The sequence below is a fragment of the Chelonia mydas genome, chromosome 5 (assembly GCF_015237465.2).
Source record: "Chelonia mydas isolate rCheMyd1 chromosome 5, rCheMyd1.pri.v2, whole genome shotgun sequence".
NCBI classification, from domain to species: Eukaryota; Metazoa; Chordata; order Testudines; family Cheloniidae; genus Chelonia; species Chelonia mydas.
This window is the reverse complement of record NC_051245.2, coordinates 34368882-34396062: the sequence shown is the minus strand read 5'-3', so window position 1 is coordinate 34396062 and position 27181 is coordinate 34368882. Positions and strand designations below refer to the sequence as shown.

Below are 27181 nucleotides of genomic sequence, written 5' to 3'. Positions count from 1 at the left end.
AGAATGAAAGCTGAGGTCTCCATCTTGAATTTAATCTTCATTGATCTATTTCACTTATTTTGGTCATAGGCAGCCAAAGGGATATCCTTTCCCTTAGGCCTATTTCTAGAGGGAGACAGACAGAAATGGAGTTATACTGTTGGCAGGGTTTGAAAGTAGTATTGGATCCATTCTCTGATCAAAGTTTTCCCATACAGGTTTTATCCCAGACCTGACAGCTCTCTTGCAGGTATCTATTTAAGATACATCTAAGGCCACCATTACTATACCATTCAACTGCCACTATCTTTTTAACATTTATCCTCAGCAACCTGTGAGATAGGGAAGAACTGTTATTATGCCCATTTTACAGATGGGGAACTGAAGGGCAAAGACCAAATGATTTGCCCATGGTCGCATCAGAAGTCTGTGGCGGAACAAAGAATTGAACCTAGACCCGTGGTGTCCCAAGTTTGCACCTTAACCACTAGACTATTCCTCTCTCAGAACAAAAAAGAAGCTTTTGCCCATATGAGCAATCCTAATCCTTTGATTTCATCAGAGGTGACGGAATGCTTAGGTCCTTGGTGGTGGTAGCTACCACCTTTATGAAACTTCTCTCAAAAAAGAGGATTTAACCTGAGAATTTTGAAGCAGAAGATTTGATGCGAACAATCATGTACTGTCCAGAGTGGCTATGGTCTTTGCTGCCAACCGTGAGTCTATGAACTCAGCAACTAGGCATATTTTCTCTCATACTGACTTAAATTTGTCTTGGTTCAGCAAGTACAGGTTCTTTTGACTGTCACACCAGGACAATGTGGTTCTAGTCAATCAGGTGGTTGCCAATGAATCTCTGATGAAGCTTTGAAGTCCCTCAAAGGGTGTCTATTTTTCTGTCTGCAAGCCTTTTTGCTGAGGATGATATCTTCGCATGAAAAAGATTTTGCTTGCTGCTGCCTCAAAACCAGATTTAATAGCTAGAACAGAAATAGGTAAGTTGGAAGTGCTAAACAGTCACAGGCAGAATCTGGCATAAAGGTTGAAAGAGAACGGCTGTCTGAGCTACACTGTTATTTGCAGGAAGAGAGGTACTACCCACACATCTGGAGGAGAGTTCAGGACCCATAAAAATGACTGGACAAATCATGAAAGTAATGGCATACAGCTAATTCAGTTACAGAAGGAAGCTACAACCATTCTGTGTTTGATTCAAACAGGACAGACAAGACTATACTTGACTATCACAAGGAACTTCCTCTGAACCACAACCTCCAGAGTTCACTTTTAAAAGTTAGGAATATTCTTCTTTCTGATAAGCATTAGCTTAATTTTATGCTTTTCTCCAACCAACAATTAAGACATGTTTTTGCTAAAAGGTTACATTTTATTGCAGTGCGGAACAGGGAGTTTTCTCTAAGTTTACTACTAAACTGCACCCTCAGCTCTGACCATATTAACCTTTTTTTGTCCAGATTAAGAATAAAGTTTTACATTTAAGATTGGTACTACGAAAAACTGCATTTTTAGCATGTCTAAAAATGTCCCAGTCTTTCAGTTTAAACATTTCATAGACATGAAGACACTCAAAGAAGTCTCAACATGAATGCTTTAAGAGGGAACACTGACATACTTTCAATAGGAATTACAAAATACACTGTATAAAACAGCTCAATAATTGCCCTGCAAAATGTTTAATACATGATCATATCTACACACCAAAATAACGTCAGGCACAACCATATCAAACCACCTACCACACTGGAAAGAGACTGACTGAAAGCTATTATAGTTCAATATGACATCTCTACAATATGTAGACATGTACTGTTGGTGAATTATGCTATAAAAAACAGACTGGAAGAATCAAGCTCACCTCTCTCAAATCCAGAGCTTCTTCTTTCTTCAAATTTATTTCCTAGTGAAGCTATAGGGAATAACAGACAAATAAGCTATAGCAGAAGAATCAACACAGGGTATTACCATAGATTCATAGCGATAATATTTTAAAAAGTCAGAAGGGACCATTATGAACTAGTCTGACTACCCAGATAGTCCAGACCACAGAACCTCAACCAATAACCAGAACGGAATATTAGGATGAGAGTAACCTGAACTTGGAGGCCTTTTTCAAACCTTTCCACATCAGAGGTACTGAAGGCAAATCAAACAGAATTTTGGCCTGGCAATCAAGATTACAGCCATCCCAACATCTTGTGAAAAAGTGATGGACATTTTCTTTTCTTTTGGGGGGTGGGGGGTAGGGACGGGAAGCAATAAACAAGTCTATGGCATGTCAACTCCATTTTTGGAGATAAACTCTAAAATCTTTGTCCTTCAGAGACCATTCCCGCAGGTACTATCTCAATTTACATACTCTAGCTCAGGGGTCATCAAACTTTTTGGCCCGAGGGCCACATCTGGGTGGGGAAATTGCTTGCAGGGCCGGGACAGGGGGTTGTGGTGCGGGGTGTGCAAGAAGGGGCTCAGGGCAAGGGGTTGGGGCAGAGGAGGGATGCGGGGCATATGAGTGGGTTCAGGTCAGGGGGTTGGGGTGCAATAGGGGGCTCGGGACAGAGGAGAGATGCAGGGTGTATGGGGGGGTTCAGGTCAGGGGGTTGGGGTGCAGGAGGGGTGTGGGGTGCAGGAGGGGGCTCAGGGCAAGGAGTTGGTGCAGGAGGGGGTTCAGGCTCCAGCCTGGCGCCGCTTACCTAGAACGGCTCCGGGGTGGCAGCGGCACACACCAGAGCCAGGGCAGGCTCCCTGCATGCCAGCCCCGCACCACTCCAGGAAGAGGCTGGCACCACATCCCTGCGTGGCCCCTGGAGGGGGGTGGGGGGAGCACAGGGCTCCGCATGTTTCCCGCGCCTGTGGGTACCTCCCCCAAAGCTCCCACTGGCTGCGGTAACCCATTCCTGGCCAACAGGAGCTTTGGGGGAGGTACCCACAGGCAAGTGCGGAGCTCTCTGCTGCCCCCTCCCCCCACACACACACACCAGCTGCAGGGACCTGGTGTGGCCACTTCCCAGAAAACATGAAACAACGGGTGTTACCATACAGACTGTAACAAGAGTGATCAGAAAAGGTGAGCTATTACGAGCAGGAGAGCGAGGCGGGGGGGGAGGAGAGGAGCTCAGCTCTCGTCCCCAATGCACCTACTCCACTTGCGCTACAGTGATGACATCTTCATCATCTGGACCCATGGAAAAGAAGCCCTTGAGGAATTCCGCCATGATTTCAACAATTTCCATCCCACCATCAACCTCAGCCTGGACCAGTCCACACAAGAGATCCACTTCCTGGACACTACAATGCTAATAAGCGATGGTCACATAAACACCACACTATATCAGAAACCTACGGACTGCTATACTTACCCACATGCCTCCAGCTTTCATCCAGAACACACCACATGATCCATTGTTTACAGCCAAGCTCTACGATACAACCGCATTGCTCCAACCCCTCAGACAGAGACAAACACCTACAAGATCTCTATCAAGCATTCTTACAACTACAATACCCACCTGCTGAAGTGAAGAAACAGATTGACAGAGCCAGAAGAGTACCCAGAAGTCACCTACTACGGGACAGGCCCAACAAAGAAAACAACAGAACGCCACTAGCTGTCACCTTCAGCCCCCAACTAAAACATCTCTAGTGCATTATCAAGGATCTACAACCTATCCTGAAGGACGAACCTTCACTCTCACAGATCTTGGGAGACAGGCCAGTCCTTGCTTACAGACAGCCCCCCAACCTGAAGCAAATACTCACCAGCAACCACACACCACACAACAGAACCACTAACCCAGGAACCTATCCTTGCAACAAAGCCCGTTGCCAACTGTGTCCACATATCTATTCAGGGGACACCATCATAGGGCCTAATCACATCAGCCACACTAGCAGAGGCTCGTTCACCTGCACATCTACCAATGTGATATATGCCATCATGTGCCAGCAATGCCCCTCTGCCATGTACATTGGCCAAACTGGACACTCTCTACGTAAAGGAATAAATGGACACAAATCAGATGTCAAGAATTACAATATTCAAAAGCCAGTCGGAGAACACTTCAATCTCTTTGGTCACTTGATTACAGATCTAAAAGTGGCAATTCTTCAACAAAAAAACTTGACAAAAACAGATTCCAATGAGAGACTGCTGAATTGGAATTAATTTGCAAACTGGATACAATTAACTTAGGCTTGAATAAAGACTGGGAGTGGATGTGTCATTACACAAAGTAAAACTATTTCCCCTTATTTATTTCCCCTCCTACTGTTCTTGTAAAGTGCTGGAAATGGCCCACCTTGATCATCACTACAAAAGGTTCCCCCCACCCCCGCTCTCCTGCTGGTAATAGCTCACCTTAAATGATCACTCTTGTTACAGTCTGTATGGTAACACCCATTGTTTCATGTTCTCTGTGTATATAAAATCTCCCCACTATATTTTCCACTGTATGTATCCGATGAAGTAAGCTGTAGCTCACGAAAGCTTAGGCTCTAATAAACTTGTTAGTCTCTAATTTGCCACAAGTACTCCTTTTCTTTTTATGGATACAGACTAACACGGCTGCTACTCTGAAACCTGACAAAATATTATGAGGAATTGAAGTTGCAGTAAAATTGCAGCCACCATTAAAAGCCATAAAAGTTGAATGAAAAGCATTCTAGAAAGCTCTCTTAACCCCCACTTTATATTTTACAAATTTCCATTAAGACTGAAGTTTCTTACATAGCCTCGGCCCTAAAAGTCTTTGGAATAATTTCAACAAAAAGTCAGTCAAGTCATTTTGGTATTAGAGTGTGAGGGGAAAAAGCAGCATTTAAAAAAAAAAACCACACCTCATCCCTGATAGAGAAGAGAACCAAGGATGGAGCCCTATCTAAACCATATACATCTTATCAACATAACTTGTTCTCTTTACACTGATCACCCAAATCTACCTCTACCTGGAACCGTCCTCCCTTTGGCCAAATTCACATCTTGGCCTGTCTTTCTGACATCTCCTCATGAGTCTTTCAACTCAGCCTCTACATCACTGTCACCCTCAATCCAGTCATCCAGGCCCACAACTTCATGTTGCATTCTCTCGCCACACCTACACAACCAGGTGTGGTCAAAACCTTGTAGCTCTCTCTTACAAAAGATCCAAGACTCTACATACAGCATTTAACACAGTCAGATCTCAACTGATGCCTATACACCTAATAAAAAGGAAACACAGCAAAGTACTTTCCTCTCTCCATACCACCAAAACTCTTGCCCATGTCATCATCTTATGCCTTGACTCCTAATCTGTCCCTGAGTACTGCAACCTTGTCTCTACATTTTAAAAATTGCCATTAATCTCTTCCTGGCTATGCCACCCTCTTCTGAATCCTTCCACAGACTCCCCATCTCCTCCGCATCAGACACCAGCTTTCCTTCTTTTACCATTTAGCCCTAAACTAGCTAGCTATTCTATTAGCTTGCTGCAACTTAAAGCACATTTCTTCCACACTAAGATTCCCAGCTTTCACTAGACACCAGTTAGCACAAAACCATTTGAGGGAGGAACTTTCTCCAATGTAGCCCCAATGCCTAGGTGATGCTCTGTACCTCAAAATAGAAACCTGGAACCCCCGTATTCACCACTATCATATAATTATGATCTATTTTGTATTAAGTATGCCATGTTAAAAGTTTTGATCTGTTGATCATTAATATCTTGTTGGATTGCATGTGCCTTCATTATACATGAAGTTATAAAGTCAAATTGCCGTGTGTGTTACTGAAATATGTTGTCAGGTTGGGAGATGTCCACAGCCAACCAACCTTTCAATTGCAACAAAAAAATCAGCCAAAAAAATATGCTGATGGCCCATTAAAAGAAATCTACTCTCCCAACAGCCATTCCTGAAACTTCTCAGGGCTAATCTACACTGACAGCGCTTTAACATGGCTTGTGTGGTCACGGCAGAGTGCTGGGAGAGACGTCTCCCAGCACTCTACTTAAAAAAACAAACAAACAAAAAATACAAAAAAAGCCAAACCTCAACGAGAGGCGTAGCTGCCAGCGCTGGTGCACTGTCTACACTGGCACTTTATAGCGCTGAAACTTGCTACGGTCAGGGTTTTTTTTTCACACCCACACTGGGGGGGGAGGGGAAATCGATCTAAGTTACGCAACTTCAGCTACGTGAATAACGTAGCTGAAGTCAACGTACTTAGATCAACTTACTGTGGTGTCTTCACCACGGTGAGTCGACTGCTGCCGTTCCCCCGTCGACTCTGCCTGCGCATCTCGCGGTGCTGGAGTACAGGAGTCAACGGGAGAGCGCTCAGGGATAGATTTATCGCATCTAAACTAGACGCGATAAATCGATCCCTGCCCGCCAATCCAGCAGGTAGTGAAGACATACCCTGAGACTCTATGCTGGTGAACAATATACTTATTTCACTGAAACCTCAACCTCTTCCTTCACCCCACTGCTTGTTTTGACCACTTGTTGCATTATATTTTGTCATAAACCAAGATTGTTAACTCTTTGAGGCAGGGACTGTCTAAATCTTGCCTGTACAGCACCAAGTACAACAGAGTTCTTATTCCCAATTAGGGCCTCTAGGAACTAGTATAATACAAATAACTAATTTTAGTTTTCCTGCATTAAATATTTTCCTGGCAATTTGATGTTTGTCCACTTTCCCAATCTTCTCCCTTCCCACCAGTAATTTGTTTCTACTGCAGCAAAGATGGATTCATGAAAAAACACTACATGGGAAAGGAAAACTCGTACAACAGGAAGAAGCCACTTACATACTTTCCTGCATATGTATAATAGCACTTTTCCAGCAGTGCGATACTACAAACTATTATGCATTCATGATTTTTTCAGATGACAAAACTACTATTGTGAAGGGTGCATATGTGATCACATTGATTAAAATGGACACATTTATTTTGAGTCATACAGCACCTTTTAAAGGTACAGAGGAAATAAAGACACATTAGCTCCTAGAGTAATAAAACATACTAGAGTTAGCAGTACCTTTCCATACAAAGTACAGTGAATACCTGACATTGCAACCAACCAATTTTTAATAGCAACAAGTGTAAATGAAGTATCTGAGAGCTGTTATACCGACAGAAATATTAAATTAACCTACTTGAAAACTGAAGCAAACAAAGGAAGCAGATACCTTCATTTTGTCATAAGACAAAATGTAATTCAAGTTCTCAAAATGTTTTCACATTAAGCTACAACTATTCCACACAGACATCTGCAGCAACATTCAATGATAGATAGTACTAATAAGTTATCGGAGTTTACAAATAAATTAAATTTCTTCTGCTCTCAGTAAGCAAGGATCAATATATCTAAACAAGTACAAAAATTAATTTGTAAAAGCAAAAGTTCTGGGGCACCAGTACCAAGGCCTTTGTTTTTCATTACAAATTAAGAATTTACATGAATACAGCAGGACTTTAAACAAACATTAGATAATACAGAACTACCTCTGTTCCCAAAACTCCTTCCAGTACCAAACCCACCCCGCATGGGTTGACTTCTGTTAGGTCTCACACCAGCATCTGGGGGAAAAAAACAAAAAGAATTATTGATTCAGATAGCAATACATTAAGTTTTTCTATTCCAAAATATCCAAATTAGGACTAGGCTATACCTACAGCCATTAGAGAGATATCAACAACCCTCAACTCAAGAAATAATCTAGTTACTAGCTATGCTAAGAGGAAACTCTTCCCTTCACTTGTGTCACAATATAGTAACGCATAATGGGCTAGGTATCAGATTTTGGTTTTGTCAGGCATCAAACAGACCACTTTTGATAGAGAAAACCAGACTAGATGGACTCTCAGTCTGTTCTAATAAGCAATTTTTTTTTCTGAACTACCAAATTCGAAGTTGTTTAATTAAAGTGGTCACTGGAGACATTTACTTTAAATTGCCATGTGTACATTCCCAGATACCAAGATATACCAGTCAATATGACTTCTGGGTGGAGTCATTTGTGCATGAACGGGTGAAAGAAAATTAATCTTAATTTAGAAAGATGCAAAATGCGCATAATCAGAGCATTAAAAACTGCATTCTGTTATGTGTTAAGCTGCCCTATCAACAGGTGTTTTGGTGCTTTTACTAATTACCTGAACACTGCTCCTAATGTATATTGCCTTAGAGTTGGGATAGGGTGGATAATTTATGATAAAGTATAATGTTATTGGTGTAATTATTGCAAAATATTTTCTAAAGAAAGCTTGTATGGATCTGTACATAATTATTCAAAAGAAAAAAATAAAGCAGAACAAAAAACTTGTTGCTTCATGAATAGAATGGAGACTCACTGCATGCTTTAAACTGCAAGCAAGCATAAAAAAAGCTAATGATTGCATTATAAGATATACTGTAAACCTAAACTACTAATGGAAAAAGTAAAAGTGTACATATGCAAAAAAAGAATCACTACGTGCTGTAGAAGTAATGAAATCTTGGGGTCTTCACTACAGACGCCACTATGGCAGCTGTTACATTTTGTTTTGTCCAGGTTTCTCACTTCACTACTCTGAATTATAACATGGTTCTACTTATTAAATGGAATGCAACTTGAAAAACTGTTTTAGCTACTACATCTATTCCAATCTCTCTGAAGATGTTTTGGATAAGTTTCTCTTCCCTGTGCTGTTTGAAAGAGACTCGGAAAACTGACTTAACTGCCATAAGAACAAGAACATAAGAATGGCCATACCGGGTCAGACCGAAGGTCCATCTAGCCAAGTAGCCTGTCTTCTGACAGTGGCCAATGCCAGGTGCCCCAGAGGGAATGAACAGAACAGGTAATCATCCAGTGATCCATTCCCTCCCACTCATTCCCAGATTCTGGGAAACAGAGGCTCGGGACACCATCCCTGCCCATCCTGGCTAATAGCCATTGATGGACCTATCCTCCAAAAATTTATCTGGTTCTTTTTTAAACCCTGTTATAGTCTTGCCTCCACAACATCCTCTGGCACAGAGTTCCACAAGTTGAGATAGCAGCAAGGTGTACCCTGATGGATGACCCTGCCAGGCCCTGTTGTTTCAGATGTAGGAGGTACTCCAGGATGAGTGGTATAGACGCCTGGAGCGGATGTGCGCAATGCTGGGCACACCAGCAAGTGAACCTCTTCCACTTAGCTGATAAGTGGCCCTGGTGGATGGTTTTCTGCTTCCAAGCAGAACCTCCCTTCCTGGTTCCGAGCACAGGAGCCCCAATGGGTTTAACCATGAAGCTTCCAAGCCATGAAATGGAGGGACTGGAGGTCTGCGTGGTGAAAGTGACTGTGGCCCTGGTGTTGAGATCTGGGCAAAGCGGTAGCAGGGGTGTACACGGACATCTCCAGAAGTGTGCTGTACCAACGTTGGCGTGGTCATGCTAGGGCCAAAGGAATTCTCTGGTTTCAGAGTAGCAGCCGTGTTAGTCTGTATTCGCAAAAAGAAAAGGAGTACTTGTGGCACCTTAGAGGCTAACAAATTTATTTGAGCATAAGCTTTTGTGAGCTACAGCTCACTTCATTGGATGCATTCAGACGAAAGCTTATGCTCAAATAAATTTGTTGGTCTCTAAAGTGCCTCAAATACTCCTTTTCTTTTGAGGATTATCTCTGCAGATTTTGAGCAGTTCCTTGTGTACAACCAGGACCGGTGGAAAGACATACATGAGGCAGTCCCCCCAGGGTAGCATGAACATGTTTGAGAACAAGCCTGGGTTTCCCCCCCAAAAGGAGTAGAACATTGGACACTTTCTGTTGCAAACAGATCTACCTAGGGAAACCCCCACCTTTGGAAATGGAATGTATGACATCTGCTGAGGTGATCCGCTAGTTCATTCTGCACTCTCGGGAGATAGGATGCCTCCAGATGAATGGAGTGGGCTATGCAGAACTCCCATTGCTGACGGATTCTTAACACAGGGGAGAGGAATGGGATTCACCCTGTTTATTGATGTAGAACATGGCAGTAGGATTGTCGGTCATGACTGCCACGCACTAGCCTTGTAGTCGTGACAGGAAGGTCTGGCAGGCTAGTCGCACCACTCTGAGTTCCCTGATATTGATATGGAGTGAGAACTCGTCCTGTGACCATAGGCCTTGTGTTTGGACATCTCCCAGGTGAGTCCCCCCAAACCAGAGCTGACACGTCCATTACTGTGAACGGAGAGGGTTTGGGGCTGTTGGAGAACTCCTTCGCAGACTATCCGAGGGTCGAGCCAACAGAGGGACCTGAGTACATGCTCTGGCACTGACACCACTGAGTCAGGCTGTCGCACCCTGGGCAATAGATCAAAGTGAGCCACGCTTGGAGTGGTCTGAGCCTCAGTCTGGCATGTCGGACCACGTAAGTGCATGCTTCCATGTGGCCGAGGAGACTCATGCACCCCCTTGCTGTCATGGTGGGGTATCTCGCCTAAGGCTTTGGATCATGTCTGTCATTGCTTGGAATCGGGTCTCTGGCAGGACCACCCTTGCTTGTATTAAGTCCAGCACCGCCCCGATGAATTCTATTCTTTGGGTCGGTGACAAGGTCGACTTGTTCACACTGAGGAGGAGTCCCAGTCTCTCGAAAGTAGATCTCACTCGTCCAACTTGAGACTCTACCTGCTCCCTGTAGCGCCCTCGTAACAGCCAGTTGTCAAGATAGGAATAAACCTGTACCTGCCTCCTGCGAAGAAAGGCTGAGACCACCGACATGCGCTTGGTGAACACCCGAGGGCCCGTTGATAAACTGAATGGGAAGGCCATGAACTGATAATGTTTGTGGTCGACCACAAACCACAGGAATCACCTGTGTGCAGGCCGAATGGCTATGTGAAAATACGTGTCCTTCATGTTGAGAGCAGTGTGCCAGTCTCCCAGATCCAAGGAGGGGATGATCGTGCTCAGTTAGACCATGTGGAACTTCAGCTTGACCAAGAACTGGTTGAGTCCTCACAGATCTAAAATGGGTCTGAGACCCCCCCTTTGCTTTGGGGATTAGGAAATAATGGGAGTAGAATCCCCTGTTCCTTAGCTCCCGAGGAACCTCCTCCACTGCCCCTATGGTGAGAAGTGACTGACTGCACCTCCTAGATAAGGAGTTGATTGTGAGAAGGGTCCCTGAAGAGGGACAGGGAAGGGGGGGTGGGAGGGAGAGGAGGAGCAGAATTGGAGAGAATATCCCACCTCTACCATGCAAAGGACCCAATGGTCCGATGTTATTTGGGACCAAAAACGGTAAAAGTGGGATAGCCAATTCACGAAGCACGGGGAAGGATCTGGTGTAATGACAGGTACGCTGTCCTCAGGTGCACCTTCAAAAGGCCTACTTTGAGCCCAACAAAAGTTTGGTTGGGTCCTGGCCCTGACTGGGGGTGTGCCTGCCATTCCTTCTATAGAAGTCCTGTCTGGGTCAAGGAGGGTAGGAATGCTGCTGTTGAGGCTGCGGTTTGAAGTGTTTACGCTAGGCTGCAGGGGTGTGCATACCTAGCAACTTCATGGTCACCCAGGAGTCCTTCAGGATGTGCAGCTTGGAGTCCGTCTGCTCTGAGAATAACCCCGTACCCTCAAACAGCAGGTCCTGAAGGGTTTACTGCACTTCCGGGGGCAGCCCATATGCCTGCAACCATGAACCCCTTCTCATGGATAACCCCGATGAGAAGGTGTGGGTGACAGAGTCCATCGCATCAAAGGAGGCTTGAAAAACGGTTCATCCCACAGCCTTCCCTTCATCAATAATGGCCATGAATTCAGCCTGGAGTCTGATGGAATTAGCTCCTCCTTGAACTTCAACATGGAGGCCCACGATTTGAAGTTCTATCTGCGGAGGATAGCTTGTTGGGTAGCAATCCTCAGCTGCAGGTCCCTCGTTGAGTAGACCTTTCTACCAAAAAGGTCTAATCTTTTAGACTCCTTGGATTTCGGAGTCTGTCCTTGTTGGCCCTGCCTCTCCTTCTCATTGACCGTGGTCACTACTTGGGAGCAGGGCTGCGAGTGCGAGAACACGTCCCTTACATGGGACAAAGTACTTGCACGTCACGCCCCTCAGTGTAGGCAGGATCGATGCCGGGGTCTGCCACAGCACTTTGATATTGTTCTGTATAGTTTTATCAGGGGCAGAGCTACCCTGGAGGAACCTTCCAGCGTCAGTATATCGACGATGGGGTCCTCTGGCTCAATAGCCTGTTCCGCCTGCAATCCCATGTTGCGGGCAATTCTGCGCAAGAGGTCCCGATGCGCGTGGTGGTCTACTGGGGGATGTCCCGAGGCCGAAGTTCCTGCAACCGCGTCGTCCAGGGACAAAGATGAGGAGGCTAGAGGCGATACCGGGTCCTCCTGATCATCCAGCTCTCTAGCCTCCTCCTGGTCAGTGCCTATGGGCTCTGCGCTGACCGTTATCACAGCAGTGGTAGTTTGGCTGGCTGTCAGGGCTGTTGCCACGGTTGCTTCAACTGTGTCCTAGACAGGCTGTGGGGCCTGTGCTGGCGTCGATTCCTATCCCCGAGGTGCCGGGCGATCTTTGTGTGGCTGGGGTGCTTGAGCTTCCAAGATTACTGACCGAGAGCCCCTGGAAAATGAGCCCTGGGCCTGGTGATAAGCCCAGGGAATCCAAAAGGGCCATCGAAGCTGCGGCTGCGAATGTGGAGACATGCCGCCGGTGCCTCATTTCTGTTCCAATCCAACCTGCACCTGCTGCAGCATGAATAAAATGAGTTCCCGTCTGAGTCAGACGACACTGATCTAGATTGTGATGACCATGGTGGTGCCAAGTGGTACTGAGCTAGGACCGGTGCCGCTCTGCCAGGACTGAGCACGGGGTCCCGAGCTGGAGAACGGTGCCTCGGTGATGGTGAACCTTTGCGGGACCGAGGTGAATGGTGCCGTGTCAGAGACGATGATCGCTGCATCATGGCCGGCTTGCATCTAGATGGCACCACAGGTGGCAGCACTGGAGGCTCATCCCTGATAGCCAGAGGTTGAGTCCCTGGTGGCTTCAAAAGTTTCTGGGATAGAGGGGGACTCCAACTTCTCCACCTGGCACCGTCTGTCCGGGGAGTTGCTAGGCGCCAGGCTCAACAGTCCCCCTGGGGGGAACCGAAGTCAACAGTGCCAACTCCTGGTCCTTGGGTGCTGAGTGCTCCTTCATGGGACGTATTGCTGTTGCACCTGGCACCGCCTTCGGCACCCAGGAACAAGCCCTGTCCATCTTCTTGTGCTGCTTGTACGGCACTGGTGAGTGCAAGCGGTGCCTGGCTATCTGCGCCGTTTGCAGTGCTGGGAAGTGCCGGTGCCGAGGGTCTCTTGAATCAGAGTCTTTCGTCGGCGCTGTGTCGCGCACTGAGGCTGGAGCGCTCTGCACCGACACGCTCAGTGCCAGATCCCAGCGCTATGTGGCAGGCTATGGATGGAGAGCGGACTTCATCAGAAGTTGTTTCAGACGGAAATCCCTCTTTCTTCGTCCTAGGGTGGAAAGACCAGCAGATTTTGCACCTGTCTGTTTGGTGCTCTTCCCCCAGACGCTTCAGGCACGTGTCGTGGGAGTCACCTAGTGGCATGGGCTTACCATGGGTCCCGCAAGGTTTAAACCCTTGGCCCCGAGGCATGCCCCAGTGCCGAGGAGAGGTAAGGGATAGGGGAGGACCCTGTACCCTAACCCAAACTACTCTATACACCATGTACATGAAACTAAAACTAACTACTAACTGAAACACAGACTAAGACTGCAGACTAAAGAAGAAAGCTAAGGGAAGCACTTGCTAGGCAAGCCAACACAGTTCCATCGGCCATCACAGAGAGTAAGAAGGAACCGAAGGGGGTCAGGTCGGCAGGGTCATATATTGAGTGCCATGAAGGCGTGACTCCAGGGGGCTCAACAGCCGACCCAACAGGAGCTATGGGGAAATTTTCCAACGACCGTACACGCGGCACGCACACACCTGATTGGAACGGACGTGGACAAGCACTAGAAGAAGTAGCAGCTTTTCTCGCTGATCCATCCCATCTTCCATTTCTTCGAGGCTTTCTGCTTTCTCTTAATCACCTGTTTGAGATGCTTGCTTGTCTGCAGCCCTTCCCTACAAATTTTTCCCCTTGCTTGGGATGAAGACTTCAGATAATTTCTGCAACTTCGACTTCCAAGCCTCCTCCACATTCAGATCCTTGAGTTCTTCTTTTAAATGAGGTCACAGCAGGACTGGATGCACACACAGCTTGAGAGCTTTAGAAACTACAAATAACCTTTTTTAGATATCTGTTCAGCTTGCAGAGACTGAAAATAATGTGTAAGACTTTTTTTCTTCAGAATAAGAAAAATACCAGGAACAAAACTTCATCCCCTTTGTATGGTTCTGGCACCACTGCTCTATCTCCTATATTTTAGCAGGACCATTTCCCATAAAATTAAGAGAAGACTCTAAAAAGAAAAGGGTTTGGAAGATAGTTGGGATCTGACGCAACCTTGCCCTGAGGGGTATATCTTGTTCATTTCCTAACAGCCAGCAGCCAAAAGAAATAACCAGGAATGCTGTTGAAAACAGGGGAAGAGAACTGAACCGTCAAAGAAAGCAGTGTCAGTCCTGGAGCTTATCTTTAGATACATTGCCATGACAGCCCTGCCCTCCTTAAACTTTCCTTTGCCATGATGCCTACAAAAAATGTTAAGCCATTAGTGCACTGATGCCACTGACCCATGCTGACTAATACGGTCTGATTATACTCCCCATTCTTTTATCGTACTCCCATTAGCCTGTCTGTATCCATCTTTTGTCTTATACTTAGACTGTAAGCTCTACGGGCAAGGACCATCTCCATTCTGTGTTTATCCACAGTAGGGTCCTGGTCTACGATTACAGCTCCTAGGTTCAATGGTAATACAAAGAATACAACCTCTGACCCCTTTAATGAGATCTGAACTAGAGCTGCGCAAATAATGGATTTATCAGTTTACTAACCATTTTGCAAAATTGAAAACATTTTGGGTTAAAACATGTTCTGAAATTTTTGGCAAAACAAGAAATGTAAAACATGTTGAGTCAAGAGGTTTAGTTTCTACTTTCAGGCATTTTGAAAAGAGGCAAGAGTTTACAAAATGAAGACAGAGGGGAGGTGATGGCTTTATAAGCTTTAGCCTTGTGGTTAGGGCACTCACCATCATGGTGGGTCACTGAACTAGGGAAAGAATAAGAATGACTCTGACCGCCTGGTAATTAGTATGCTCACCCAGGATGTAGGAGACCTGGATTCAAATCCCTGCTCTGATAACTAAGTATTAGAAAAAAAAGAAGAACAGCTTTGAGATAAGAGACCGAGAAAGATCCATACTCAAATATTCCATAGCCCAGTGGCTAGGGCACAATCCTACAATGGGGAAGACAAGTTCTAATCCCCTTTCCACATAAATAAGAGGAATTGAACCTGGATTTCCCACATCCCAGGTGAGTGCCCTAACCACTGGGCTAAAGATTATAAAGGCAGTACCGCCACTTGCTCCTGGTTTATGAATCCTTTGCTTTTGTTAAAACAACATTTTTCAGGTGAAAAGGTTTCATTTTGACATTAGCTAAATGTTTTGACTTTTAGTTTTCTCAAAACATTTTAACAAACTACATGAAAACAAATTGTTCCACTTGACCTGAAACAGCATTTTTTGGCAAATGAACTATTAAACAACAGTTCATTCATCTCTAGACTGGACTACTTCCCAGAGAAATTGAATCCCTTCTCCTTCCCCTCCAAAAAGTTACAGAGATCTGGACAAAACTGAAGGACAATTTCTTAGAAACAAAAAGACTTACTCTGGATCAGAGTCCATCTGATCAGGTCCATCTAGATCAGGATACTTCTTTGCAATATTTATTATAACACATTCTTGTAATTTATTTAAAGAGGAAGTGGACCTTTGTATCTTACTATGTTCTTGGCTTCAGTGACATCTTGTGACAATGAGTTTAACAGTCTACATGTATTATTAGTATTGTGTTTTATCTTTTTTGCCACTTTTCAGTTTCATTGACTATCCCCCCTGTGCTCATACTGTACTATGAGACAAGGAAAACAAAGTGCCTGATCAGCCTGGTCAAAAATATTCATTACTTTGTACTCTTATCAAGCCCCTCTTATGTGTCTCTCTAAAGTAAAAAAAACTATCTTCTTAGTCTCTTTATAGGAGAGTTTTTCCACGACCACAGATTGCCAACTCGTTTGACTTACAACAGTCCTATACCTGCAAGGTAATCTTGAGTGCCTTCAGCTTCTTAGGATCGCAGCTCATCTTCACGTTGAAGAGTTCAGATCCCTCCAACAAAAAGTTAAGCAGCTTTGCTTGAACTTCCTGAGACAAGCCGTAAGTATGAAGCCCAACAGGGCTTTTCAGAAGCATTGCAAAAATCAAATGATTTGGTTGCTTTATCAAAAAATAACAAAGATGCTCTCAAGGAATGCTTGAAAAGCTGCTGTCCCTCAGGACAGAGGTTAAGGAACTCCCTGTCATCTAACATGTGATTAGCTCATGTGAATACCCTAGTACACAAGAATTTGTAGTGAGCCATGACAACCTACTAGCTGGAAGCTATAGCAGCTGCTAATTAGCAAACCTTTCTGCACAAATCATTCAGCTATCAGAACTCCTTGCTCTGTGTAGCAAAGATTATCAATGGTCACGGAAATCATCAGTGAACCAACTGCTGAGTGTTAACATCAAACCTTTCTCTTGGAACCTAATGAATAAAGTTTCTGAGCAGTCCACAGAAGTAGGGTGCCTCCAAATATCCTTGCCCAGGTCCAGTAAGCCCTTCATGGAAAGGGCTGCTCCACCCTTTTCCTAAAATTCTAGGATGTCAGAGTGTTTGACACCACTGAAGGAGGAAGGCCCATAAAGGAATTTTCCAGAGTACCTGCCATCATGCACACCATTGCATGAGAGTGAAAAGGAAGCAATGATGACTTCATCTGGGAAACATTTAAGAGGGTGGCCTCAAAAGATTCTCCTCCCAGTTCTAATCCCCTCCCAGAGAGTTATGGTGAGGAAGCATGGGTGATCCTGATGAATCATGTGGCTAGGCACTGCCGCAAAATCCCTCCCAAGCAGTGAAGAACTTGTCCTAACCCCAAGCTTGCTGATTTGACAGAGAAAATGTGGGATAAGCCCAAACAGTGGAGAGCAAGAGCCCAAGGAGTCTGGGCCTTCTAATAACAGACAGCAAAAGAAACATCAAGACCCAGGTTTTCCCAACCCCCAGTCCTCCTTGGCATCAAACCCAGCACAGAGGCCACCATCAAATGTCCAAAGGCTCTCACAGAAGAGCTAGAAGTTCAGAGGAAAACTAAAGGACAAAACTCCAAAGGGGAATAGTTCCGACTCAGCAGCAAACAGTGCTAAGTCTTCAGAGATTCCCTCCTCCCCCCCAGTATGAACCCTTGTAACTTGATTCTCAGAGATCATAGTAGATGAATCTGACAGGGACCCTGAAGTATTTCAAACAGCTTGGATCCAAAGGGCTGCTTTACTTGCTACAACTCCTGGTATATGCAAGGCTGACACTGAGGCTCAGATAGATCTTTCCCACAAACAGCTCCCGGAAATCACTGGTAACTGAGTAGAATCCCCTAGCTCTAAAGGAGATTAGATTTCAGGGCCTCCAGCATTTTTTAAGAGGACTCTTTTCAGGGCATTTCCCCCCCCTACAAGAATGACTTCTCGTCCCATACTGAAGAAAGCAGGCTAATCCCATTTGATTCTGAAGCAGTGCCCTTGTGCCTAGAGAATCTTCTTTTCCAGATGTTCTCTCTGAAGCTATACTTGATAGTCACCCTCACGGGGAGAGTTTGGACACCTTTTTGCACCATCCAAGGAGAGGCCATGCTTTTTCCTGCAGTTTGCTCTACTAGACAAAGAAGAAAGTGTTCATGGGCACATAAAAGAATTGGTTACCACAAGAGGAATGCTTCTTAAACCCCTTTCCTCAATACCAGGTTCTCCACAAGGTAGGAATTAAAAAAAAAACAAACAAAAAAAAAAACCACCACACACACCTACCCAACTAATACTAATTTAATTAAAAAACCACTAACTATTCAAACTATTTTAAATGGAAAAGTGTTTGGCAACCTTGGACTATAGGTATCAGCACTGCATAGAAGTTTTTAAGGTCAACACCACACAATAAAGAAAGTAGTATGGCGTATTCCTAAACTGCTTTGTTTGAAAGAAAAGAACTACTAGGGGCCAACTGCAAACATCTCTTTATATACTTAGCCCATGGGGGGTAAGAGCCTGCGGGATACAAGCACACCATGCACTCATTTCTCAAAGTTTCACAGCCATCCCCCTAAGCATGTAAATCCTAATGTAGCTCTGTGGAGGACAATGTACATAGTTAATTTTTTGGCATTTTATGTTAACTAGTGCAATCTGATTTAATGTGTCGGGAAAGTATTCTTACCCGTACCACACACAAAAAAAGGAGAAAGAATGAGCATCCATATCTGCTGCGTTATATTTGCTTTTTTCATATCCAGATTTATGAACATTTACCATCTGTCACTCAGAATTCTAGATACCTTAAGATTTTAAAGAACCAAAGGTCTGATATACTACCACCAACCAGCAAATGCACTGTGCATAAATGACTTACCAGACACCAAAAATAACCTCAGAATGCCATCTGAACAGTTCCCTAATTAGCACTTTACAACACTATGTACTGGGTCTTGCAGTCATCTGTTTTAAGATACGCTGGTACAACACAACCAATCTTCAAAGGTTTTTCCTCTTGAAGAGGGTAACACCATTTTTCTAGCCACATTCACAAACAATTTGGTCTTATCCAACAACTATCTCAACATGTAAAATCATGTTAGTTTTAAGCAATTTTTAAACTCTGCTTAAATTTGCTTCAATAAACAATTAAAATACAAGTGTGAACGAGAGGCAATGTTACAAAAAAGATGTAGAGTGGTAGAGGTGAAATTTTACTCCAGCACCAACTAGAAATGATCTTTCAAAATTCTGTCATTGGTAGCAGAATAGATTTTTAAAAAGACAGAAAAAGAAATTGACAACTAAGCACTACTCAGTACCTTATACCAAGAAAATAACCAGCAATTACATGTCAGTATGGCATGAAGAGGACTGCTACAACAGAAGCAAGAAAGTTAAATTCACTTTAGAATTGTTTGCATGAATATTAAGTTCAAAGTCATGTCCTGCTTCAGTAAGATATAAGCCATACAAGCATAACAAGCATTATAGAACCCAGCACATTTCATAATGAAACAGAGTACTTTTCAAATGATGCATACAACAGCCACTTAACCACTTAAACGCAACCAGCTTTTGTGATGAGCTAACAACTGGTACACGACATAATGTACAACCAGGTGACAGGAAGTTGATTCAGGGAAGTTGTGACATGGGAAAATCTGGCCAGTTGAAAGCTGCAGAGAAGACAACTGCTGGAGGAAGCATGCCTCAATTTATATAGGAGTTTTTCTTTTTCATATGAAGTATCTCATTCCCATACTTTGTCAGTTATCTACATCAAGTCATTCTGTTGTTAAAATGGCGTAAGTAGACACCCTCAGGCCATGTCTACACTATGGGGACTAAACCAGCATAGCTACAGCACTGGAGCAATGCCGGAACAACCCCATAATGTAGACGTAGCAGCTATAGATAAAGAGATTTTTCCCCATTGGTTTAGTGGCACCATTTCCCTGGGCGACAGTAGCTAGACTGACAGAATCATTCTTCTATCAACCTAGCTGCATCTACACTTTATGCATAGGTTGGCATAGCTATATCGCTCAAAAGTGTGGATTTTTCAGCACTTTGTGCATAGCTAGTTTCTCTTTGAGGATATTTCACACATCAGCACGAGAGGAAACACAATTACCATTAAAGAAATTTTTTAAAAGGAACACTACTGTATTAAATGTCTCTAACAGCTCTCCTAAATATGGTTCCACTCAGATTCAACTCCACTAAAGTTTCACAGAAATATAAAAATCGTCATACCAGCTCTCAATTTAACTTTTTAATCTTTTCTCTTTTTATGTCCAGTATCAGAAGCTTCAAAGGAGGATACAAAAAATCATAACACCTGTCAACAGTCAGACCTTATGGGGAAGAGTTTTCAAAAACACCTAAGGATTAGGAGAATAAGTCACACTGACTGTTTTAGGGACAGATTTTTCCATAATCTGGTTTCTCAGGGTATGTCTACAATGCAATTGAAAACCCACTGCTGGCTTGTGCCAGCTGACTCTGGCTCACTGGGCTCAGGCTGCGGAGCTGTTTAATTGCAGTGTAGCTTTCCAGGCTCGGGCCGCAGCCCAGGCTCTGGGACTCTCTTATCTTACAGAGGCTGGAACCTGGGCTCTGGGGCCAAGTCCAGAAGTCTACACTGCAATTAAACAGCCCCACAGCCTGAGCCTTGTGAGCCTGACTCAGCTGGCATGGATCAGCCACAGGCATCTAACTGCAGTATAGATATACCCTAACGAGTCCTGACCTACATGTTACCCTCCGATATTCATTCTCTATACCTATTGCAATGCCTTGTCTGTTCAGTATTGTTGCATGCTAGTAAAATTTTCATAAGTTTTTAAATCCTCTTGACTTTCAGTGAGAACACTGGGCTCCTAAGTTAGTCAGGTGCTTCTGAAAATTCCACATGCTAGGCACAAATTGACACAATACTGAAAAATGGTTGAGACCTGTATAAGACCATACTAGTCAACAGCTTTTACTATCCCATTTTCAAAAATCGGACCATCAACTCTTCTTGTAGGGTTCAAATGAGATTTCTTGAATAATGATATAAAGTTTTTTTAGGAAGTCAGGCAAGCACAATTAATGCTTAAGAAATGTTACTTCTCTTAAAGCATTTTAAGCTACTATGTATAGTGCCTTACAGACTTATGCACTTCAGACTAAGTTTATCTCTGTGCATCCTTTTGCTATGGCTATAGCTGATTAGGTGCTTAGCTGTTGCTTTGGGGAAAATTCTAAAATGGGAAATATGCACAAACTGAAAAAATAAATATTTTCTCTACTCTTTCACTTAAAGATCTTAGACATTACTTGTTTTTACTGTCTAGTGTAACAGAGCGAAGTGCAATTTTTAAGTTGGTTTCTCTTTGCAATCGTGTTAAACGTGTAAGTCCCAAAATGGGAAACTATGAATTTATACTGATTAATCCCCAATATGTTACAAAATTTACAAGCAGCTCTTTAAACTTCCAGAGTCATCCCCTATTTTATGAATTGTAAAACAAACCTTGACAAATATTGATTTTTCCTTTAATTTCAGCCCTTAACAATAAGAATCAAACCAACCTCACTGCATGCTTACATTCTTTAGAAAACAGATCATAATTTTGCAAAATTACAGAAGAATGGCTGATTTATACTGAATGTTCTTTACTATATTATCACGTATTGAAATACACTCATAGGATTGTATGACTGAAAACTCCTGCATCTCTTAAGCCACTCAAGTGATCCAAAACACAAATGCTTACTATTAGAAATTCCGTAACACATACCTGCTGAATTTATGCTTTGATTGCAGCTAAATGAGGGGTCATTTGCTCGTCCAGAAAAGTTATCCTAGAACAGCCAGCAAGACACATTAGACCTATTATAATAGTTCTGGATCAAGTAAAGAAAAAACACTTCAGTTGCAAATGCATCTATCAATGCGGAAGTTACACTTCTGATGCACCAAGAATAAATATTATAAATGGTCTTTTAACAAAATCATGTTTCAAGTCTAAAAATGTTTTGCATTAATATGTTTTGCTAAATATATTAACATCTCTTTCAAAATCTTTATCTTCTACAGTTGCTAAATGATTAAACTGAGAAACATTTTACTTTTCACACGCTTCCGGGACACAATGTGTAACACTTGCATGTTAGGGGCTCCCAAAATGCACATTTATTTTTAATATGTCCCTTTAACACAGGAATACTGTCAATTCCCTGGAACAAGTGCTACAATTATTTTTTTTTTAAATGGGCCTTTAATCTGTTTTTTCAATGCACAAGTTCTGAAAGTTGTTTGGGTTTTCTTTTTCTTTTTTTTTTTTTTAACAAACTGGAAGGAAGTTCTTACTTTTACTCTTCAGGCAGATTAGGAATGTTATGCTTGATCTCCTCTGGTTCTGCTGGTGAACATCATGGAGTATGTTTATTGTGAGCTTTAATAATTTAATTGAAACAGCAGAGCTGTTGAACATTTAACATATTTTTTAATCCAAACTAAGTTAAATGTTTGCTAAAACAAACCAGTGTAAGAAGTCTAACCAAAAATCCAATTAATCCTTTAACATTCTTTCTTGATTTCTGTGATGTCATCACTGGCTGAACCTCCACTGAGAATTCTCTAATTATACCACCTCTTGTCAAGTACTGGTGCAATTCCAACAATGTTAACAGTGGCAGTGATAGAATAGACTATTTGCAGGGTTGCGGTTTGTTTTACAAGGTGTATTGATTTAAAATCAAAGCAATCTAAATTACAGATTTTAATGATGATTTATATCAGCAAGCAGGAAACCTTGATTTAAATCATCAATATTAATCTTGTTTCACCTTTGTATTTTTAGTTATTTTTCTAAAGAAAAACTGATTGGTCAGTAACCATTTTAAACGTGTTGACTGGCAACTACATATAGCCTTTACACAAAATTTGGTATTTTTTTGCTTACCAGAACAATACATTAATATCTATACACATTTATTCAAAATCTTAGTTTTTATATCATTATGTTAGAAAATGGTGAATGATGCATTTTTTACATGATTAATTTTTTTTATTTATGATTTGTGTTAAGCTGTATTTGGATGGAAACTGGAACCCAAACGGACAAACACAGCATTTTAATTTTTGTATTAAATAAAACTACCTTAAGTGTGCTGGATACCTAAGAGAAATTATCAAAACATATTTTGCATTTAAAGTTAACTGATTTATGAAAACAAGGAAGTATTAGCTGTAGTTAATGAACTCAACTGTTTCTGTTCATTGTGTCCTTCAAGATTTTAGAACTAGTAGATCTCATCCTCTTACACCTTGTTTTTAATCCATAGACTGAAAAAGGAAAACAAGCTTTTGTCTTTTTTTCCCCCTTCAACTCCCAGTTTCTCAATGAACTTCTAATTGAACTGAACTAGTTGCATGAACTGAAATGAAGAAAATATCTCTGCACTTGCAGAAGAGACTACTGCTGTCAAAAGCTAGTTTAACACTTCACCAGCTTAGAGGCTTGACCCTCTTTAAAACTTCAGCAGCAAATATGTTCTGCTTAATATATTTTTAATACAAATTATTTTAGGATATTATAGTAAATTTAGGCCTTAACCCAAATTACCATAATTTCAATTAAATTTTAAAATAATTTTTAAAAACAAAATTTAGTTTTAAAAATTTGACTATTTTCAACAACCATTTTATCCTCCCTGCTTTTCTACCACATCATCTAACCCTTCTCAAAACAGACATACTGCTGACCACTAAAGCAAAACAAACTTAAGGTGTAATTGCTACTTTGAATGTCAAATTACTCCTCGGGGAAATCTGCACCACTGCGCAACGCAGAGTTTTACAAAATTCAAGTTGTGAGTGCAGAATTTCCGCCTCCCCCCCGAGAAATGGGCCGCAGAGCTGTTGGCCACCACGAGGTGGACCCGGAAGAGCCCAGCTTGCAAACAGAAAACAAGGCCAAAGGGAGCGGGAGGGAACTGGAGGGTTCCCAGCACACCCTGAAGGAAGGAGGCAGTGGTGGCACACAGGAAATTCCATGCAAGCCTGGTACCCACCATTAGGCTGTTTCTCCCTCTGGATCCCTAGGGAGGGGGGCATGCGCGAGCTGGGCTCTGGGGGGAAGGGAGCGTGTGTCTGGGCCTAGGGGTCCTGCAGCTAGCCCCCAAGGGATAGGAGACGTGACTGTCTGGATTGCGGGGGCCATGGCTTGGCTCTGGGGAATAGGCGGTGTGTCTGGGCCGGGGATGGGTCGGATGGGCTCTGGGGAAGAAGGGGTGTGAGTGGCTGGGCTCTGGGGGGAGGGGGAAGGAGGAGGAGGTGGGGCAGAGAAACAGGAACTGGGCTGTTGTAGGGTTTCTTTAACTCTCTATTTCTGGGGGAATTTGTGTGTGTGTCTGTATTGTTACAGACATACAGTACTTGCTAACCATTATTTTGAAATAAATTACCAAAATAATTATGACTGGGGTGATTATATAGTGCTATTTTGACAAATAAAATTTGCAGAATTTTAAAATATTGTGCACAAAATAAATTTTAATGTTTTGGCGCAGAATTCCCTCAGGAGTAGAATGCGTATACAGAAGTCAGTTTCTTTGATAATCTTAGCTTTACCACATTTAAATGTATGAATTAATATTTTTCATGTAATCCTGGTTAAAGAGAAGGCTGAATTTTTATATTTGCACATAATGCTGTTGCAGAGCCAGTATATGGTAAATTTTGTGCAACATTTTTTTCGCTGAATACAGCAAGTGTTGAACAACACTTCTTATCTGCTGCCTTTAGCGGTTTATATACCTGTACAATGATTTACAGATCTAGAGAGAAAACAGTGAAGTAAAATATCGAACAGATCAGTTAAGTGTTTCACGGCAAGCACAAATTTAAGCAAGTTAGAACAGCAAGGATATTACATTTTGAGAGCTGGGACCTTACTGAATGTAAAAGGAGAGGTGCAAAGAGCCAGGTGAGTTGCTCCTAAGGCTCTGAGATTCTTCCTTTCATAGTTTTCAAACATTAAACTTTCTGGCTAAAGTTATGCTCCCAGTGTCCTCTGGTAAAACCACATAAAACCATCAGACTGTGCCAAATCAAATGAGGAGAACCATGCTTTGACACCACATCCTTGAACACTCACAGCTCTAAGCTGGAGAAGGTTGTCGTGCATCTTTCTTTCTGGTCTGGACCATTTCCCATGCAATAGGAGTTGTTCCTTCAAGCACAAAAATCCCAAATATTGTTCACATTGGAGTTCTTACAATGGCCTACTTTTCAATAAATTCTCTGGAAGTTCTCACCAGAGGTACTGCCTGACCACAGAACTGATATAAATTAACACTTGTAGCCCCTCTAACTGGAAGCCATACAGGCAGGGGACGTGTTTAACCCAAAGCACTAATTTTATGAAGTGAGAAGCGGTGCATTTGTGTAATTCATGAGATCTGTCTCACCCTGAGCATCATTCACTAGATTGCAAAAAGAAAACGAGTGATACATCTGATGAAGGGAGCTATAGCTCACGAAAGCTTATGCTCAAATAAATTTGTTAGTCTCTAAGGTGCCACAAGTACTCCTTTTCTTTTTGTGGATATAGACTAACACGCCTGCTACTCTGAAACCATTCACTAGATTGATGACTTTTTCCTCTGTCTCCTGAAAAGGGAAAACTGCTCTAATGGCAATGTCAAAGATGAATTCTAGAAGAACCATCTGTCGATTTGGAATTAACACACTTGTCCTGGATGAAAGTTTAGGTGACATAAAAGAGATACTACTCCTTAAACTGCTCACAAGGCAGATTGTCAGTTTAGAGATTTTATGAGCGGCTCATTCAGATAAAAAAAATATATATATTTGTTGTTGTTTTTTTTCGTAACCAAGAGCTGCAGTCATACCCACCAGGATCTTGTGAGTGCTTAAGAGGCTCACATTACATTGCAGGGCAAAACATATTCCTGAACAAAAAGCCAAGTTTGTGTATGAGTCAAGGTCCATGTCAGAAAAGTATCCTCCTCCCTCTAAGCTGAAGATTTGGAGTCAGCAAGGTAGGGCCTTGGACAAGCCACAGTGTACGGCACAGACAACTCCATGGAGGGTGAGAGGAGTGGGGTATACAACAGATGCAACCTCTAACCATGACGTGGGAGATTTCTGCCTTCCACCTTTCTGTCCCGAGGAGATATGAGAGAAGGTAGCCATGATCACTCGAAAGACACACATCTCTCATCAGAGCGCATGAGAGCCTACCTACAGAGCCCCAAATGTCTCAAGTAAATGCAGATGGAGAAAAGAGAGAGATCCCTTCTGCTTTGACCTCTTAGAAGTTGAGCTGATAAGCCACACTATGTCAGGGCCCTGGGTTCTCCTGTGGTGCCTACCCATGGACAGGGGTATGGCCCTCAGGTTTCCGAGGGGTTCCAGGGACAGGAGTAAAAAGGCCTACTACATCAGTACCATGACCACTCCACATGAGGGGACTCATAAGACGATCCTTTTGAGTCATTGCCACCTTGAGTCAGCAAGAAATGAACTGAAGAGTTTGATCCTGGGACCAGAGGCAGTGTTGCCAACTCTGATTTTATCCTGAGTCTCATGATAATTATTGTTTTCCTTAAAACCCCAGCTCCTCCGGGTCAAGTGGATGTGTGATGATTTCAGCCTTCATTCTTAGAGAAGAAGTAAGTTTCTATCCCTTATGGATGTGGAGAAAGCTTCAAAATGTGACCCCAGTGCACCCTAAAGGCTCAAAAAGCAGAAGGCAAATAAACACCAAATCTATTTTACATAATCCCATGATTTTAAAGCCAAACTCATGATTTTTGAACACTTGGGGTTGACAATACTGAAGAAGACAGCCAAGCCCAAGGAGACTGTAGAGCACGCATGTCCATATTTTGAACATTTGCACCAACTACTGTGGGTGGCATCTTTGTGGGTGCAGTTTCATTTGCGGGCAGAAGCTGGAAGGGTACAAGGGTATTTCCCACCTATTCAACCCTGCTTATAAATAAAAGAGCTTTGTGAAGTACGAAGTGCACATGTGCCCATTCGGCCTAAAATTCTAAATAAAACCTTCCCTGGGACAAACAGTATAAAGTTTCTCTATCATGAGCCTCAACATGACCCATCCGAAGCCCAGTCAGGTCAAAACTAGGAGAATTGTAATCACGGTCCTTCAGCTATAACCAAGCCATAGCAAAGGCTGAAGTTACTGAGCAATCAGGGCCACAGCTCACACATCAGAATCATGTGGTAGTTCCTGGGAAGTTCCTTCAATGACCGAAGTCCAAATGGAACAAACAGGGCAGAGCCCTCAAGATGCCTATAGGTGCTTCAGAGGGTCAAAAATCATAAGAGCTAAAGGATTTTCCTCAAAGACAACTGCTGGAAGCACAAAAGTCTAAGGTA

At 42.9% G+C, this 27181-nt stretch overlaps 1 protein-coding gene across 24 annotated transcripts in view; it reads right to left on the bottom strand.

Moving 5' to 3' along the window:
* Positions 1-27181, bottom strand: part of DDX4 (DEAD-box helicase 4) — a 106976-nt gene that overhangs the window by 76216 nt on the left and 3579 nt on the right. For 17 of the 24 annotated variants that reach the window (XM_043546902.1, XM_043546907.1, XM_027828366.3 and 14 more), the window contains exons 3-5: positions 21549-21612; positions 7488-7562; positions 1856-1906 (exon numbers count right to left, since the gene is read on the bottom strand). In XM_043546902.1, the coding sequence (XP_043402837.1) occupies positions 1856-1906; positions 7488-7562; positions 21549-21612 (190 nt within the window). The remainder of the gene's footprint in view (positions 1-1855; positions 1907-7487; positions 7563-21548; positions 21613-27181) is intronic. The other 7 variants (XM_043546910.1, XM_043546921.1, XM_043546919.1 and 4 more) reach the window with 3 other exon arrangements.